The following is an 18,757-nucleotide window of genomic DNA, read 5'->3' on the forward strand; positions in this document are numbered from 1 at the left end:
TTGCTCAAGGCCAACTTATTATACATTAGCTATTTCCCTAAAGGATGCTCTTGTAACGTCTGCTCTTTGCTTGACTATTCCTGATGAGCTTTGCCTCTGCTTTATGTGAGTGTAGGCCTGACACCCGCCAGAGAAGAGGGAATGCTAAGCAATGGGAAGCAGGAGCCAGAAGGTCTCAAATGAGGGATCAGGGATTTCTTTCTTGAGACAGGGTCTCACTCTGTCATACAAGCTAAAGATCAGCGGCAGGATCACGGCTCACTGCAGCCTCAACCTCCCAGGCTCAAGCGTTCCTCTCTTCTCAGCCTCCTGAGCAGCTGGGACTACAGACATGCGCCAGCACGCCTGGTGAAATTTTGCATTTTTTGTAGAGATGGGGTTTTGTCATGTTGTCCAGGCTGGTCTCAAACTCCTGGGCTCAAGTGATCCACCCACCTCAGCCTCCCAAAGTGCTGGGATTACAGGTGTGAGCCACTGCACCTGGATGGGATTAGAGCAGAGATTTCTAACATTTCAGAAAGAATGAAGGAATAGCCAGACTGTTCCCAGGACTGGAAGACTCAAAAGGCAGGAAATAGATTTGGAGGTGATTTTTAAAGTCATTGTTCAGCTCTAAGGCACTGGTCTTAATGCAAAGTCCTACACCTAATTTAAATTTGAAGGAGATTGAATACTCACCTGTTAATGTTTCTAGGCTCAACTGTAGAAGGAGCTTTCCTTCCTCCTTCCCCATTCCTTTCTGCCTGTTTCTAATTCTCTGTATCCTCCTCTTTCTCTTTCTTTGTTCATCTGTCCCTCTCTCTTTCTTCCTCTCCATTGCCGTCTCTGCCTCTCTTTGCCCTTGTCTCCTGCCCAAGTCTCTCTCCAATTTTCCATTCCCCACTCCTGCTCCACCCCACCCCCTCCCCCAACTCCTCTTCTCTGTCTTCGTGTGATTGTTTTTTTCTCCCTGTCTCTGTCTCTCTTCTCTATGGTCTCTTTTCTTCCCACTCTGTCTCTGTTTCTGTGTCTCTCTTTGTGTCTCTGGCACTCCATGTGTCTCTGCATCTCTCTGTCTCCATTTCTCTGTCGCTCTCCGCATATTTGTCTCTCAGTCTCTATCTCTACCTGTTTCTCTCCCCTCATGTCTTACTCTCTCCTGTATGTCTGCATCTCACTTGTGCATGCAAGTCTCTCCCCATCTGCTTTTTCTTTCTCTGTGTATGTGTGTGTGTGTGTGTGTGTGTTTCCCTGTCTCTTTCTCCCGATTTCCTTCTCTCCTGGTCCCCCTGTCCCTTTGGGTGTATATGCATGTGCCTGCCTGTATGTATGCATGTCTGCATGTGTGTTTGTGCATGGCTCTGTGTGTGCATGTATGTCTATATGTGCATGTCTGTGTGTGCATGCATGTGTGTGCATGTATGCATACGTGTATAGGTGTCTGGGTCTCCATTTATTTCTCAGACTCTTTCTCTCTGTTCCTTTCTTTGTCTCTGTCTCATTCTTTTCCTTTCCCTAACTCTCTTTCTCTGCTTCTCTGTTTCTCTCTCTCTGTAGCTCTCTCGGTCACCCACACATGACTCTGTGTTGGTTCCACACCAAGCCTTTTGTCTACCTGACCTTCATTTTTGTAATGACTTGCAGGGAGAAGCCTTGACTAAGCTCAGCTCCACCTACAGATACCTACATTCTTCCCAACTGACTGAGAGGGCGGAGGCTGCTGGAGAAGCCTGAGAGAGGCCTTGGGTGCACACACACAGCCTGGTTCCTTTCTTAATTCCTCCAAACTCAGTGATCTTGCCTGCATGCCTGCAGTCGACTTGGGGATGCAGTGGGTGCTGGCACCCCACTGCCAGGAAAGCGCAGCCTGTGCAGGCATCTGGGTGGGGTGGCGCTTACCGGAGCCACTAGGGTCTGGCTTCCTCTCTGGCTTCATCCCTTTCATGACGCAGATGCTCTCCATGACCAGTTTGACAGGGCCTGGTGGGTTCTGCATCGACTTCACCAGCGAGATGTCGGCTGGGTTCAGGGTGTCCAGAGCAGCTAGTGCAGCCTCGAGTGCAGGCATTGCCTCAGCTAGGTCCCCCTCACATTCATTCTGTGGGCGGCATGAGGACAAAGGAGATGAGTGCCCAGGGCCTGGCACAATGGGGGCGAAGCAGAGCTCCACTCCTACATGAGGAAGAAGGAAGAGGTGCTTCCTCTTCCAGATACCCTTTAACGCGGTGCCTGCCGCTGGAGCTGGACAATGGCTCTGACCGTTAACCAGCAGCCGGAACACATGCATGGCCTTTTGGGGCTGTGGTCTGGATGTCCCGAACATCTGAGCATTCAACTTATTTGCTTTTTTGGCCAGGCACAGTGGCTCATGCCTGTAATCCCAGCACTTTGGGAGGCCAACGTGGTGGATCACTTGAGGTCAGGAGTTCCAGACCAGTCTGGCCAACATGGCAAAACCCTGTCTCTACTAAAAATACAAAAATTAGCCAGGCGTGGTGACGGGCGCTTGTAATCTCAGCTACTCAGGAGGCTGAGGTAGAAGAATTGCCTGAACTGGGGAGGCGGAGGTTGCAGAGAGCTGAGATTTTGCCATTGCACTCCAGCCTGGCCGACAAGAGTGAAACTCTGTCTAAAAACGAAAACAAAACAAAAATCTCACATAGGCATTGTTACCACATTTGTTTCTATGCTAAAAACATAATAATTTAAAATTGCCCGAGTCTTAGCATGAAAAGAGCAATCGGATTGTTTGAGAGGTATGGAGTTCAGTGCAATGTGATGAAATGTAATCGGATCACAGTAATTTTGGTATCATTGATCATCCTCATTAGGGGGGAAAGAAATAATTGGAAAGAATTGACCAATGTAAGCAAACCATTGCGCTTGTGAATCAAGAGTTGGTGACCTGATTCTTGCTCTTCCAGTCTTTGTCTTCCCAGTATGGATTTCTTTTTTCTTTTTTTTTTTTTTTTTTTTTGAGACAGAGTCTCGCTCTATCATCCAGGCTGGACTGTAGCAGCGGTGCGATCTCGGCTCACTGCAACCTCTGCTTCCCGGGTTCAAGTGATTCTCGCACTTCAGGCTCCCGAGTAGCTGGGACTACAGGTGCCTGCCACCAGGTCTGACTAATTTTTGTATTTTTAGTATAGATGGGGTTTCACCATGTTGGCTAGGCTGGTCTCGAACTCCTGACCTCAAGTGATCCGCCTGCCTCGGCCTCCCAAAGTGCTGGGATTACAAGCATGAGCCTCTGTGCTCAGCCGTACTTCTGAGTTTCTAACAAATCACTTTTTTTTCTTTTTTGGTAAAGAGCAGGGAACTTTGTCTCCACATAAAGAAACACTAAAATTTATGTTTCTTAAAGGCAAATTAAAATCAAACAGAAACTCCTAATATGGATTTCATTTGCATTCCTACTGTGCATTCGGTACCCTACTGGGCACTATTCCATCTTGTGTCATTTCTGGGAGTGTGAGGAGATTAGAGAAAATTAGCAACTTCTCCTGGGCAGGAGGGCCACAGCCCTGAAAGGTCCAGGAAGGGATTCCGGTCCACAAAAAAGCCTCAGGAAAGCTGCACAATCAGACACCAGTTTCTTCTCCTCCCTGGGTAGTTTCTTCCACTTCCTGACTCATCCCAGGATGTCACTCCCTGGAGGAAGGATGGGATGGCAGAGCCTTGAGCCTCACCCTTTGCACCGAAACCTGATGTGGCAGTTATTGCCTGGGAGTGGGTGTAGTGGGGCGTCCTGGGTCGCCGCCTTACAAACCTTGTGCCATCACTCACCTCCCTCCTGCTCCAACAAGTCGCTGTTTGGCCTGACATTACAGAGCAGAATCTTGGCTGTGCTGTTTTCCTTCCCTCTGCGACCCACATGTGGAAAGGGGCTAGCCTTCGTCACATAGGCAAGTCCCCTTGGTATAGAGCAAAGAACAGCAGTTTTGGAGAATCACTAACATAGACCCTTATGCTCTGGCACAGGCTACAAATGTTACATGTTTTCCTCTTAGTACCCCCATTTTGTAGATGAAGAAACTGAAGCTAGGAAAGGACAGAGCAAAAATTGAGCCCTGATGTACCTGATTCTAGCACAGAAACATTAAAGAGTTGCCAATTCATGCGCCTCAGGGGGCCAGGCCAGTGAGTGCGAGCGGGTGGGGCTGGGACTTTGGTGAATTGGAACACACAGGGGCAGCAACTATTTAATACCGAAGATGAGTGCAACCTGGGAGGGCAGCTCCGATGTTGCCAGGTTGCCTGATGTTTTCCAAAGAAAAGCTGAAAATTCAGAACTGTTACTTGAAATCTCCTGAGTCTTTTTCTCTTTTTTTTTTTTTTGAGACAAGATCTTACTCTGTTGTCCAGGCTAGAGTGCAGTGGTGGGATCATAGCTCACTGCAGCTCCTGGAATCAAGTGATCCTCCTGTCTCAGGCTGCTGAGTAGCTAAGACCGCAGGTGTGCTCCACTGCACCTGACCAATTTTTTTCTTTTTAGTTTTTTGCAGAGAAGAGTTTTCACTATTGTAACCTGGGCTGGTCTGAAATTCCTCCTTGCCTCAAGCCATCCTCCTGCCTCAGCCTCCCAAAGCACTGGGATTAAAGGCATGACCCATCATGGCTGGCCCATTATCACTGATGGTTTCCATTCACCTCGTGTCTGTTCTACCAGGACTACAAGTGAAAAAACATCTGTAATTCAGGGTATTCATTATGTGACTCTGACAGGGATCAGACCCACCCAGGGGATCTCCCACAGGCCAGGTCTCAGGACTCAGTGGAGAAAAGCCAATCAAAAAGGCCTGCCCTTCTGAGACAATGCCCCGTGATTTTTTTTTTTTTTTGGTCACTCAGGCTGGAGTGCAGTGGCATGATGTCAGCTCACTGCAACCTCTACCTCCCAGGTTCAAGTGATTCATGTGCTTGGGCCTCCTGAATAGCTGGGATTACAGGTGCCCACCACCACGCCCGGCTAATTTTTATTCTTTTAGTAGAGACAGGGTTTCACCATATTGGCCAGGCTGGTCTCCAACTCCTGACCTAAAGTGATGCGCCTGCCTCAGCCTCCTAAAGTGTTGGGATTACAGGCGTGAGCCACCTTGCCCAGCTGCCATGACCTATTTATGATAGAAGACACATAGGCTGCTTTTTGATCAAAGCCCTTGTTTGAAGAATGGTTGAGAGAATTTTCTGTTAAGTGGGGGCATAGGTTCAAGTATGTTAAGGTAAGTGCCATGAACCTTGGCTTCTAATCCCACTAACTAACCATGCAGCTCTGGAAAGTCAATTTACCACTGAACCTCAATGCTGTCAACTCTCATATGCCCATGTCTGTCTTTTTTTTTTTTTTTTTTTTTTTTTTTTTTTGAGATAAGGTCTTGCTCTGTCGCTGAGGCTGGAGTGCATTGGTGCGATCTCAACTCACTGTAACCTCTACCTCTCAGGTTCAAGAAATTCTCCCACCTCAGCCTCCTGAGTAGCTGGGATTACAAGCATATGCCACCACGCCCAGCTAATTTTTGTATTTTTAGTAGAGATAAGGTTTTGTCATGTTGGCCAGGCTGTTCTCAAACACCTGACCTCAAGTGATCTGCCCACCTTGGCCTCCTGAAGTGCTGGAATTACAGGCATGAGCCACCTCTCCCGGCCCTATCTGTCATTCTGAAGTCTCAAAGTAGTTGTAATGCTCAAATGTAACCATGTACTTCAAAGTGCTTTGTGAAATATACAACATCACATCAGTGCTAATAGAAGAAGTAGATTTTCTTCTACTACGTGAACGTAGGTCAAGCCCTTACCAGGACTATTTCCTCTCTGGCACAACAATCACCTTCAAGCGGGTTTCCTCTAGGTTCAACATTCTGTCATTCAACAAATATTTATTCCACGCCTACAACACGCCAGGCATAATTGAGCAAAAATACAATGGAGACGAAGGAAACAGCCATGTGGATATCAAAAGGAAGGGCATTCTGTGTAGAGGGAACAGCCAGTTCTAAGGCTCTGGGGTGGGAGTGCGGCTTGTGAATATTTAACAAATAGCTAGGAGACCAACGTGGCCAGAGTACAGGGAATGAAGGAAAAGTGGTAAAAGACGAGGTCAAAACATATTGGGTCTTTTTGTTTGTTTGTTTTTGAGACTGGGTCTTGCTCTGTCACCCAGGCTGGAGTGCAGTGGTGCGACCTGGACCCACTGTAGCCTCGACCTCCTGGGCTCAGGACCCTCCCACCTCAGTCTCCTGAGTAGCTGGGACCATAGGTGCATGCCACCACAGCTGGATAATTTTTTTTACATTTTTTGTAGAGATGGGGTTTGCCATGTTGCCCAGGCTGGTCTTGAACTTGGCTGGTCCTCAACTCCAGGAGTCAAGCAATCCACCCACCTCAGCCTCCCAAAGTACTGGGATTACAGGCATGAGCCACTGCCCCTGGCCACTTTTTTGTTTTGTTTTTTAGACAACACAGGGTCTTGGTCAGCTACTTGGAGGCTGAGATGGGAGGATAACTTGAGTCCAAGTGTTCAAGGCTGCAGTGAGCTATGGATTGCAGTGGCACGATCCTAGTTCACTACAGCCTCAAACTCCTGGGCTCAAGCAATCCTCCCACATCAGCCTCCTGAGTAGCTGGGACTACATGGGTGTGCCACTACACCTGGCTGTTTTAGTTTTTTTTTTTTTTTTTGTAGAGACAGGATCTTGCTACGTTGCCCAGGCTGGTCTTAAACTCCGAGGCTCTGGCGATCCTCCTGCCTTTGTCTCCCAAAAATCTGGGATCACAGGTATGAGCCACCACACCTGCCCATGTTGGGTCTTAATGCTTCCTGGTTTCAGCGATGTTTCAGAACAACTTCCTTCAACACTTATCAGCTATGTGATGCTGGGAGAGTCGCCTACCCCTTATTATTATTTTTTTTTTTAGACAGAGTTTCACTCTTGCCACCCAGGCTGGAGTGCAGTGGTGCAATCTCAGCTCACTGCGACCTCTGCCTCCCAGGTTCAAGCAATTCCCCTGCCTCAGCTTCCTGAGTAGCTCGGATTACAGACGCACGCCACCACACCTGGCTAGTTTTTTTTTTTTTTTTTTTAAGTAGAGATGAGGTTTCACCATGTTGGTCAGGCTGGTCTTGAACTCCTAACCTCAGGTGATCCACCTCCCTTGGTCTCCCAAAGTGCTGGGATTACAGCTGTGAGCCACCATGCCCAGCCTTGCCTACCCTTTCTGAGCCTCACTTTTCTCATCCGTAAGATGGGTATAACCATGCTCATTCGGCAGCACCAGTTCCCTCCCTTTCTTCTCAGTCTTTCTACCTTGATTCCTTGGGCAATGGCAGCAGCAACATTGGCTTCTTTTTCATCTGCCTGCACCAGAAGTTTCTTTCCATCAGCTTCTCTCGTCTCCACTTCAATTTTCACCATCATCTTGGCAGTTTCCTCGGAGGTGAGGATGAGTTGAGGTTGAAGAGCTGTCAGTTCTCTTTGCATGACCGCTACCTAGCAAGGAGAGAGGTGGGAGAAATCCAGGGTCAGCACTGAAAATGGCAAAGTAGACAAGAGTTGAAATGATTCTCCAACCTATGACATAAGCAGAAAATATGTACTAATGATTTTGACATGGTCCTGGGTACAGATTCGTTTCCTAGTGATTATCTCATAGGTTTTTCAACACAGTTATTGAGTTTACACTCTGCGTTGTGGTTATCAAGCACTGTGCTAGGCACTAGACATATAATTGTAAACTAAAATATTTTTTTAAAAACCGTTTCCTACCTCACTGAGTCTATATTGTAGTGTTGGGGGTAATGGGAGAGAGACAGAGCAAAAGCAAGTTAAGACTTTTTTTTTTTTTTTTTTTGACAGAGTCTCACTCTGTCGCCCAGGCTGGAGTGCAGTGGCATGATCTTGGCTCACTGCAACCTCCAACTCCTGGGTTCAAGCAATTCTCCTGTCTCAGCCTCCCAAGTAGCTGGGACTACAGTCACACACCACCACGCCTGGCTAATTTTTATATTTTTAGTAGAGACGGAGTTTCACCATGTTGGTCAAGCTGCTCTAGAACCCCTGACCTCAGGTGATCCACCCGCCTCAGCCTCCCAAAGTGCTGGGATTACAGGCATGAGCCACCACACCCGGCCAAGAAATTTTTTTTTAAACTACATTTTTTTCTTGGCTTGTAATCCCAGCAATTTGGGAGGTAGAGGCGGGAGAATTGCTTGAGCCCAGAAGTTCAAGACCAGCCTGGGAAACATAGTGAGAACAGGTCTCTACAAAATTTTTTTTTAAGTTAAAATATTTTTTCTTTTTTTGAGATGGAGTCTCACTCTATCACCCAGGCTGGAGTATAGTGGTGAGATCTCAGCTCAATGCAACCTCTGCCTCCTGGGTTCAAGCAATTCTCCTGTCTCAGCCTCCCATGTGGCTGGGATTACAGGCATGTGCCACCACACCCAGCTAATTTTTGTATTTTTAGTAGAGATGGGGTTTCACCATGTTGGCCAGACTGGTCTTCAATTCCTGACCTCAGGTGATCCACCTGCCTTGGCCTCCCAAAGTTCTGGGATTACAGGCATGAGCTACTGTGCCCAGCCAAAATAATTTTTTAAAGCTACATTTTTTTCTTAAAGGCTATGAAGAAAAAAGACAGCTGAGATAGAAGGTACTTTCAAGGCTACTTTTTCCAATAGTACTGTGGACTAAATGTTTGTGTCCTCCTCAGATTTATATGTTGAAGCATAATCCCCAATTTGATGGCAATTATAGGCGAGATCTTTGAAGGTAATTAGAGTTAGAAGAGGTCATAAGGGTGAGGCCCACATGATGGGGTAAATGCTCTTATATAATAAAAAGAGGAAGCCACGTGAGATCTGTCTCTTCCCACTGTGTGAGGACACAGCAAGAAGGCAGCCGTCTGCAAACCAGGAAAAGAGCCCCCACCAGACAGTGGATCTGCTAGTGTCTTGATCTTGAACTTCCCAGCCTCCAGAACTATGAGAAGTAAACGTTTGTTGTTGAAGCCACCCAGTTTGGGATATTTTGCTATGGCAGCCCAAGCTGACTAAGACAAACAGTCTGATGCTCTATAAAACATTCCTGCTAAGTAGTTTTCTGGTCTCTGAACTCCTCTAATAACAGGGAGCGGCACCACCTCTCATGAGGGTTGTGCCATTTTTTAGACAATTAAACCCATTAGGCCGGGCTCAGTGGCTCACACCTGTAATCCCAGCACTTTGGGAGGCTGAGGTGGGCAGATCACTTGAGGTCAGGAGTTCGTGACCAGCCTGACCAACATGGAGAAATCCTGTCCCTACTAAAAACACAAAAATTAGCCAGGCGTGGTGGCACGTGCCTGTAATCCCAGCTACTCGGGAGACTGAGGCAGGAGAATTGCTTGAATGCGGGAGGTGGAGGTTGCAGTGAGTCGAGATTGCACCACTGCACTCCAGCCTGGGTGATGGAATGAGACTCTGTCAAAACAAAAACAAACAAAGAAAAAACCATTAGCTTTTCCTGATGCAGAGCTAGAATTTACCCCCCTGAAGTTTTCACTCACTGGTCATGATTCTGCCTTTTAAAGCAGCTCAGACAAACAGGGTTGGGTTTCATGTATTTGGAGACAGTTTTCATGACCTTGCACCCAATGCCGCCAGTGAGCCTGTGTGAGACCAGAAGCACAGCAGGCTGGCCTGGTTAGGAACATAGGTTTTGGAGTCATGCAGATCTAAGTTTCAGTTCTAGCCGGACCACTCCCCAGGCTGTGTGATCATGGGTGAGACACCTGGCCTCTCTGTGTCCTGGTTTCTTTGTGTATCTGTGTCCTGGTTTCTTTGTGTATCACATGGAGATGGTAACAATACTTTCTTCACACACAGCACTAGGGATGCAGTAGGACCCAAGAAATGTTAACTGGTGCAATCATTTTATTTTCTGGTCTAGACTGTCTTAGGTCCTTTTGCTGTTCCTCAGACATGGCCGACCTCACCCTTGCTGGACAGACTTCAATTTCAACATCTCTAAAAACCAACCACTCAAATCCCCAGGAACAGAGCAACAGAGGCCATTTCCAATGTTCTCTCCCATCCCTGCATTGCAGTGTTTGTGGGTTTGCTGTACACAGAGCCAAGCTCTGTAAATCAATCAATGTTCTTTGGTCTTTATTGGGGCTGAAAATCCATCTCCTAGTACAGCTTTCATTTTAGATAATTTTTCAGGTGGCTCTAAGAACAAATTAATTAATAACTCATGTGCCAGGCATTTTGCTAAAGGCTGCACTGTGTCAGCTTACTTCATCTTCATAACAGCCCTATGCAGTGAAACTGCTACCACTTAGTTTTTTCTTTTTTAAAGAGACAAGGTGGCCGGGCAGGTGGCTCATGCCTGTAATCCCAGCACTTTGGGAGGCCGAGGTGGGCAGATCACCTGAGGTCAGGAGTTCGAGATCAGACTGGCCAACATGGCAAAACCCTGTCTCTACTAAAAATACAAAAATTAGCTGGGCGTGGTGGCACGCACCTGTAGTACCAGCTATTTGGGATGCTGAGACAGGAGGATCACTTGAACCCAGGAGGTAGAGGTTGCAGCGAGCTGAGATTGCGCCACTGAGTTCCAGCCTCAGTGACAGAGAGAGACTGCGTCTCGAAAGAAATAATTATAATAAAATAAAGAGACAAAGTCTCACTCTGTTACCCCGCTGCAGTGCAGTGGTACGATCATAGCTCACTGCAGCCTCAAACTCCTGGGCTCAAGTGATCCTCCCACCTCAGCCTCCCAAGTAGTTGAGACTATAGGCACATGCCACTGCACTTGGCTAATTTTATTTTATTTATTTTTTTGTAGAGATGGGGTCTTGCTGTGTTTCCCAGGCTGGTCTCAAGCGATCTCTTGGCCTCAACTGATCCTCCCGCTTTGACCTCCCAAATGCTGGGATTACAGGCATGAGCCACTGCACTGGGCCTTCACCTTTTTATAGAAGAGGAATCTGAGGCTCAAAGAAGTGAAATAACATGCCCCTGGCTCTACAGCTGGTATGCTGTAGAGATAAATTTGGGCCCAGATCTGACTCCACAAAGATATCTTGAACCATTCACTGCCTTATCCTGCCCAGGTCCCCACAAGGTGAGACAAGGGAGGCACTCACCTTGAGGACAAAACTTAAGGGGTCATTAAAAAAAAAAGTACTCAAGATAAATAATACATTATTGCAATAGATTAAGAAATCAAAATTAATGCAAAAAACCCATGATGAACAAAATATCAAAATCTTAAAGACAGGATCCCACAGGGCAGGGATTACAGTGATGTAGGTAAGGTAAGCTCTGCAAATGCAGGGTCACATTCTGCTTGATCTGGTGTCCTCTTAATTCTGCACCTGAACACATGCCTCGGCACATCCACCTCGTCCCGGGCCTCTTCATCTCTGTTCTGTTTTGGCAGTGCTCACCTGAGAAGCTGCAAAGTCGAGTTTCTGCAAGCCTGTCAGGTAGCGGTTCCTCATCATAGCCACCTCTTGCCTCTTGCTATTCAGGAGCGTCTTGAAGGTTAGAATCAATTCAAGGTAGGAGGTGGGGGTAACATAGTTGTGTCTTCGAAGTTTGTTGTGATAATCAAGTGACAGCTTCTTGACGCTCTCTTGGAAATATTTGCACATGGACACGACCCTGCCGAGGACACCAAGGCGGTTAGGCAGGACCCAACATCCTCCAGGGAGATCCAGTACAGCTTTAGTTATAGACATGAGGATATGAGAAGGCACATACACTGACTGTGACACATTAGAATCCAAACTCTCTGAGGACGTGTCAACAGAGCTGAGGCGGAGAAGGATGGGGCAGGTACATAGGTGCATACTCTCACACAAATGATTTTATATTTATTTATTTATTTATTGAGACAGTGTCTCTCTCTGACACCCAGGCTGGAGTGCAGTGGCGCAATCTCAGCTCACTGCAACCTCTGCCTCCCAGGCTCAAGTGATTTTCCTGCTTCAGCCTCCGGAGTAACTGGGATTACAGGCATGTGCCACCACGCCCAGCTAATTTTTGTATTTTCATTAGAGGCAGAGTTTCACCATGTTGGTCAGGCTAGTCTGAAACTCCTGACCTCAGGTGATCTGCCCACCTTGGCCTCCCAAAGTGCTGGGATTACAGGCATGAGCCACCACGCCCAGCCACAAATGATCTTTGATCAAGTCATTTCTATCACTGATCCCTTTGATGAATCACCAGGGCTTAAGCAGGAGTTCCTAAACTTTGGTAGTTTGGAGAAATTCCCTGACTTTGTAGAAAAAAAAATATATATATATATATATATATAATTTTATTATATATTTATTTATTACATTACTTATATTATTATATAATATACATTATATTATATAATATATAATATATTTATATTATATATATTATATATTTATATATAAATATATTTTATATATATGTGGGGGGAGAGAGAGAGAGACAGGATTGCACTCTGTCATCCAGGCTGGAGTGCAGTGGCACAATCATGGCTCACTGTAGCCTTAACCTCCCTGGCTCAAGTGATCCTCCCACCTCAGCCTCCCGAGTAGCTGAAGTCTCAGGCACACACCACCACACCCAGCTAATCTTCTGCATTTTTAGTAGAGATGGTGGGGGGTGGGGTAGGGGTTGCTATGTTGCCCAGGCTAGTCTGGAATTCCCGACCTCAAGTGATCCACCCGCCTTGGCCTCCCAAAGTGCTGGGATTATAGGCATGAACCACCATGCCCAGCCAATTTTTAAAAATGCATAAAATAAAACACAGAATTACCATGGAAACCAATTATATTGAAATAGACTTTTTGAAATGTTTTAAAATATTTTAAAATTTGTAATATAGTAATATATGTGCTGCTTTACTGAGGCATTAAATCAGGGATTAGTAAACCTTTTCTGGAAAGGGTCAGATAATAAATATTTTAGCCTTTGTGGACCACATGATATCTGTCACAGTTATTCAACTCTGCCATTTCAGTGCAAAAACAGCCACAGATGGTGTGTAAACTAATGGGCATGGCTGCGTTCCAATAAAACTTTATTTACAAAAGCAGGGTGAATTGAACTAGGCCCATGAACCATAGTTTGTCAGCTTCTGCATTAAATAACAAGAGTGGGCAGCAGGTCTAAAAAGCACCATCAATTCGAAGAAAATTATACACTGAGTTAACTGTAACGATGGAATGAGTTCTGCAAAGAACTATGATTCCTACTGGTAACAAAGTCAGGCCCTGCTCATCCCACTGGGGTTTACTGCCTACATTCATAACTGGAGGAAATACAAAGTACCAGTTGGATGTCATTGGAAATGAAGATGTAATGTTTCCCATTCATATTCATCCACCCACTGAATTCTACCCACAAGCACGTGGACCCAGGTTAAGGGTCTTCTGGTCTAGATAATAAAGTTCAAAATACCCCAAATGGAATTTAAGGCCATTGACACTCTTACCCCTACCTACTTCCTCATTTTTCATCCATTAATTCAACAAACAGTGATTGAGGCTGGGTGCGGTGGCTCACGCCTGTAATCCCAGCACTTTGGGAGGCTGAGGTGGGCAAATCACTTAAGGTCAGTCGAGACCAGCCTGGCCAACATGGTGAAACCCAGTGTCCACTAAAAATCCAAAAATTAGCTGGGCATGGAGGCTCACACCTGTAATCTCAGCTACTCGGGAGGCTGAGGCACAAGAATCGCATTAACCCGGGAGGCAGAGGTTGCTGTGAGCCGAGATCGCACCACTGCACTCCAACCTGGGCGACAGAGCGAGACTCCATCTCAAAATAAATAGATAAATAAATAAATAAATAAAAGAAACAATGATTGAACCTACCGTGTGCCAAGCACCTTCTAGAAACTAAGGATACAGAGGTAGACAAGGTTGACTGATCTCTAGCCTTCATGGAACATCCAGAATGACTGATATTCTCACCTCTTCCCTTACTCTAGCCAAATAAAATGCTTTTTTTCATATATATATGCATATATACATATATAAAGTGTATAAAGCACATATATTATATATAAGGCATATATATAAAGCACATATATAATATATAATATATATAATTAAGCATATATATATAATAAAGCACATATATATATGTGCTTTATACATAAAAGTAAATTTTCACCCTTATAGGAACTAATTTTTGCCAGGTGCAGTAGCTCACACCTGTATTCCCAGCACTTTGGGAGGCCAAGGCGGGCAGATTACGTGAGGTCAGGAGTTCGAGACCACCCTGGCCAACATGGCGAAACCCCATATCTAGTAAAAATATAAAAATTAGCTGGAGGTGATGGCAGGTGCCTGTAATCCCAGCTGCTTGGGGGAGGCTGAGGCATGAGAATCACTTGAATCTGGGAGGCAGAGGTTGCTGTGAGCTGAGATTGCACCAAGGAACTCCAGCCTGGGGGATAGAGAAAGACTCCATCTCAAAAACAAATAAACAAACATTGTTTTGTGGTCTCAGCAGCAATCTTCTTCCTGTTGAGAATGCATATTCTAGGACTACTGAAATAGCTATATCATTATTCCAGGTTCTCATAGCTAGGACAAATCTCCAGGACAATTCTGAACAATGAAATTTTCTTCTTTTACAGACAAGATGCTTTATTAAATATCTAACTGTGATTCAATTTAAAAGCATAAGACATTTGCTATATACAAATTGAGAAATCTTCAAAACAACAACAAAAATAGAGCCAGCATCTGGACTTCAAATTTCGAATATCTAGAGTCCTAAAATGCAATCAACACTTACTGTACCCGAATGTTGTCATCAAGCTCCACATCCTCTAGAAATTTGTTAGCCACCAACTCTAGGGCATCTGTGGGCCAGGACTGGAACCAATCAATCGTACAGCAATTGATCAGCGAAGGGAACATCCGCAGGCGGTTCCTGAAGGCATCCCCTATTGGACTCATGGCTAATGAAAAGGAGATTTTGTTAATTACCTTCCTCCAAGGTAGGTGGACCCAAGGAGGCAGGCGGGTATTCCCAAGGATTCTGGTGGGGTAAGTGGGGGCAGGCTTCCTCCTGGCGCTCCAGGGATGTGACTGTCAATGGCCATAATGAGTGCCTGGGAAATGCGGGCTAATTAGTGGGATATTTTCACTTAACTTTGTGAGGAGCCCATTACAATAGCCCCTTTTTAAAAAAAATTTTTTTTATTTTTTTATTTTTTATTAAGACAGATTCTTGCTCTGTCACCCAGACTGGAGTGCAGTGGCACAATCTCGGCTCACTGCAACCTCCGCCTCCTGGGTTCAAGCTATTCTCCTGCCTCAGCTTCCTGAGTAGCTGGGACTATAGGCACCCACCACCACTTCCAGCTAATTTTTGTATTTTTAGTAGAGACGGGGTTTCACCATTTTGGCCAGGCTGGTCTCAAACTCCTGACCTCAAGTGATCTGCCTGCCTCAGCCTCCCAAAGTGCTGGGATTACAGGCGTGAGCCACCATGCCTGAGTCTATTACCTTCTAACTGGTCTCCCATACACACTATTGTTCCTTCTGCATCCTTCGGGTCACGTAGCCAGTGTGGCTGGAGCCCTTTGATTGACTTGCTGTATTTGTGCCGATACACGGGAGCCATACACTGTTATTTATAGAAGTTGCTGTGAGGTCATCTGCTTGTTTCTGATCCCATCTCTGGCCAATAACAAATTTTGGGTTCCACACTTAAAATTCCATTCATTGTTATTTAGACTATGTGTGGTGGAAGGAAGCATGATGTCTAGGTGGAAGTGAAAGGTCACTGTGGGTAAAGAACAGAGAGGCCTGGCACAGTGGCTCATGTCTGTAATCCCAACACTTTGGGAGGCCAAGGCAGGAGGATCATTTGAGCCCAGGAGTTTCAGACCAGCCTGGGCAACAAAGTGAACCCCACATCCCCGTCCCCTATCTCTACAAAAATGGAAAAAATTAGCTGGGCATCGTGGTGTGTGCCTGTAGTCCCAGGTACTCAGGAGGCTGAGGTGAGAGAATCACTTGAGCCCAGGAAGTTGAGGCTGCAGTGAGCTAGAACCACATCACTGCACTCCAGCCTGGGTGACAGAGCAAGACCCTATATCCAGAAAAAAAAAAAAAAAAAAAAAAAAAAAAAAAAAAAAAAAGAGAGAAAGGGGGATGGTTTGAAAAGATGAAGGTGGAGAGGATACAGAAGACAGTCTGGCAGGTAGCCTTATGGCTTTATGAGACCGCAGGTTAGTAATTTTGGTCCTTATCCCAATGTGTGTGTGTGTGTGTATATGTGCACGTGTGCACATGTGTGCGTGCGTGTGTGTGTGTATGCATGCATGAACACAATGATAATATTTGCAGCATATGAAAAAAATCAGCCTGGCTTCATGGAACAGACAAGAATGGAGCTAGAATGATTAGAAAGTTGCAGAGGTGAGCCTGGGTAAGAGGATGGCAGCTTAGCCAATGTGAAGGTGATAGAGATAAGAGAGTGGATATGAGACAGCTGGAGGTAACATAGACAGGACTTGGTAAAGAAAGGGAAGTACTAAACACAATTGCTAGGTTTCTAGATACATTGGGAATGTCATTCACAGAGAAAACCCGAGATGTCATTCTGTGCAAGGGTAATTCTCAGAGGAGAATTCAGGAAATTGAAGACGGGGGACAGGTTTGAAATTGTTCAGGGTCCGGCACGGTGGCTTATGCCTGTAATCCCAGCACTTCAGGAGGCCGAGGCGGGCAGATCACTTGAAGCCAGGAGTATGAGACTAGCCTGGCCAACATGGTGAAACCCCTCTCTACTAAAAATACAAAAATTAGCAGGTGTGGTACGCGCCTGCAATCACAGCTACTCAGGAGGCTGAGGCACCAGAATCGCTTGAAACTGGGAGGCAGAGGTTGCAATGTGCTGAGATCTCACCACTGCACTCCAGCCTGGGCAACAGAGCAAGACAGTCTTTAAAAAAAATTGCTGCTCAGAAGAGTGAAAAAAGTTGCCAGAGGAACTCCGGGCCCTGACCCCGAGCTGGTGCGTTGGCTGAATCAACCCTGGGACCATTGTAAGGGATTGGGCTGCTCAGGGCACTCAAGACCCCAAAACACCCAGAAGAACAAGGGCAAATGGAGTTTTCTTCTTACCGAGGACAATGTGAAGGTTCTTTCTCACCCTCTCAATAAAGAAGTTATACATAGAAAGAGGAGTGACTTCAACCTTCTCTCCTTGGGTCCTGGCTGCAGTCTGCATCTTCTCCACGATGTCAGCCTTCTCGTCAGCAGGGAAGATGTTAGGCACGTCACCTGTGTTCAGAAGCATGTTGATGTCCTCCATGAACGATTCGTCCTTGATCTGGTTGTCGGCGAAGAGGAACACGGTGCTCTTGGTGGCCACGCCGACCTGCAGCATGATCTTCTTAAGATCTTCTCGCCAGTCATTGCCTGTGTAGTTCTTGGCGATCTTGATCTGGTATAGCTCGTATGTGTTCATGAATGTGGACAGTTTGGTGGCACTTTGCCGCCCGCTGCCCCCTATGCCCACCAGGAGCAGGTGGCCTTTGTCCTGCTTGAGGACACGGCAGATCCTAGAGATGTGCTCAATGGCAAACCTGAACATGACCAGGGACATGGGGGCCTTGCTGATGTTGTTGAATTCTTCCAGATAGTGCTCCATGACCACAGTCAGCTGTTTCAGGTCAGTGATCTCATCGTAGATTTTTTGGTCACTTTCTGGCTTGAAATAGTCTCCAAAGAAGAGGCTTCGAATGTTATCATCGACAATCTTTCCAGTGGGTGACAAGTGGATAAGCACCTGTAAGAAAAGTAAATCTCGGCGGGGCATTCAGTGAACGGCCCAGCCAGGCTGGTAGGGACATCATGGAGGGAGGGCATGGGAGACGTGGCTTATTTCCTCTGAGCACATCCTTCAAGGTCATGGATCATCAGTTTTGTTTTGTTTCATTTTGTTTTGAAACAGAGTCTCACTCTGTCGCCCAGGCTGGGGTGCAATGATGTGATCCCGGTTCACTGCAACCCTGCCTCCTGGGTTCAAGCGATTCTCCCGCCTCAGCCTCCCAAATAGCTGGGATTACAAGCACCCACCATCATGCCTGGCTAATTTTTGTATTTTGGTAGAGATGGGGTTTCATCATGTATGGCCAGGCTAGTCCTGAACTCCTGATATCAGGTTACCTGCCCACCTCGTCCTCCCAAAGTGCTGGGATTACAGGCATGAGCCACTGTGCCCGGCCCAGTCTTTTTGTTTTTTAAACATAATATGTGGATTTCATGCTTGTAAAGACTATAATGAAAGAATATTGCTGGGCACGGTGGCTCATGCCTGTAGTCCCAGCACTTTGGGAGGCCGAGGCAGAAGGATCATTTGAGCTCAGGACTTCAAGACCAGCCTGGGCAACATAGTGAGACTCAGTCTCTACAATAAAATAAGAAAAAATTAGCTGGGCATCGTGGTGCACACCTGTAATCCCAGCTACTCAGGAGGCCGAGGTGGAGGACTGCTTGAGCCCAGGAGCTTGAGGCTGCAGTGAGCTATGATCATACCATTGCACTCCAGCCTGGGTGACAGAGTGAGGTCCTACCTCTAAAAATAAATATTTTTTTTTAAAAGAAAGGACATTAGAGTATGAATGCTTTAATCAGTCTATTTGCCATGTGATTAAAACATTGGTGATCAGTTTGTACGGTCCCCAGAAAAGACAGTTGAAGGATGTGCTTTTCTTATGTGCCTGATCCTCCACCAAATAGAAGTATAGACACTACCCTGGTCCCCACTCTGTGCCTGGAGTAGGAA

At 46.2% G+C, this 18,757-nt stretch overlaps 1 protein-coding gene across 2 annotated transcripts in view; it reads right to left on the bottom strand.

The window, feature by feature from the left end:
• DNAH3 (dynein axonemal heavy chain 3) overlaps positions 1 to 18,757 on the bottom strand; it is a 220,705-nt gene that overhangs the window by 35,473 nt on the left and 166,475 nt on the right. For both annotated transcript variants that reach the window (XM_055365425.2, XM_063700040.1), the window contains 5 exons: positions 17,092 to 17,758; positions 14,750 to 14,915; positions 11,410 to 11,626; positions 7,284 to 7,466; positions 1,879 to 2,077 (listed from right to left, as the gene is read on the bottom strand). In XM_055365425.2, coding sequence (XP_055221400.2) covers positions 1,879 to 2,077; positions 7,284 to 7,466; positions 11,410 to 11,626; positions 14,750 to 14,915; positions 17,092 to 17,758 — 1,432 coding nt within the window. The remainder of the gene's footprint in view (positions 1 to 1,878; positions 2,078 to 7,283; positions 7,467 to 11,409; positions 11,627 to 14,749; positions 14,916 to 17,091; positions 17,759 to 18,757) is intronic.

The sequence above is a fragment of the Gorilla gorilla genome, chromosome 18, assembly GCF_029281585.2.
Source record: "Gorilla gorilla gorilla isolate KB3781 chromosome 18, NHGRI_mGorGor1-v2.1_pri, whole genome shotgun sequence".
In the NCBI taxonomy this organism is placed as follows: Eukaryota; Metazoa; Chordata; class Mammalia; order Primates; family Hominidae; genus Gorilla; species Gorilla gorilla.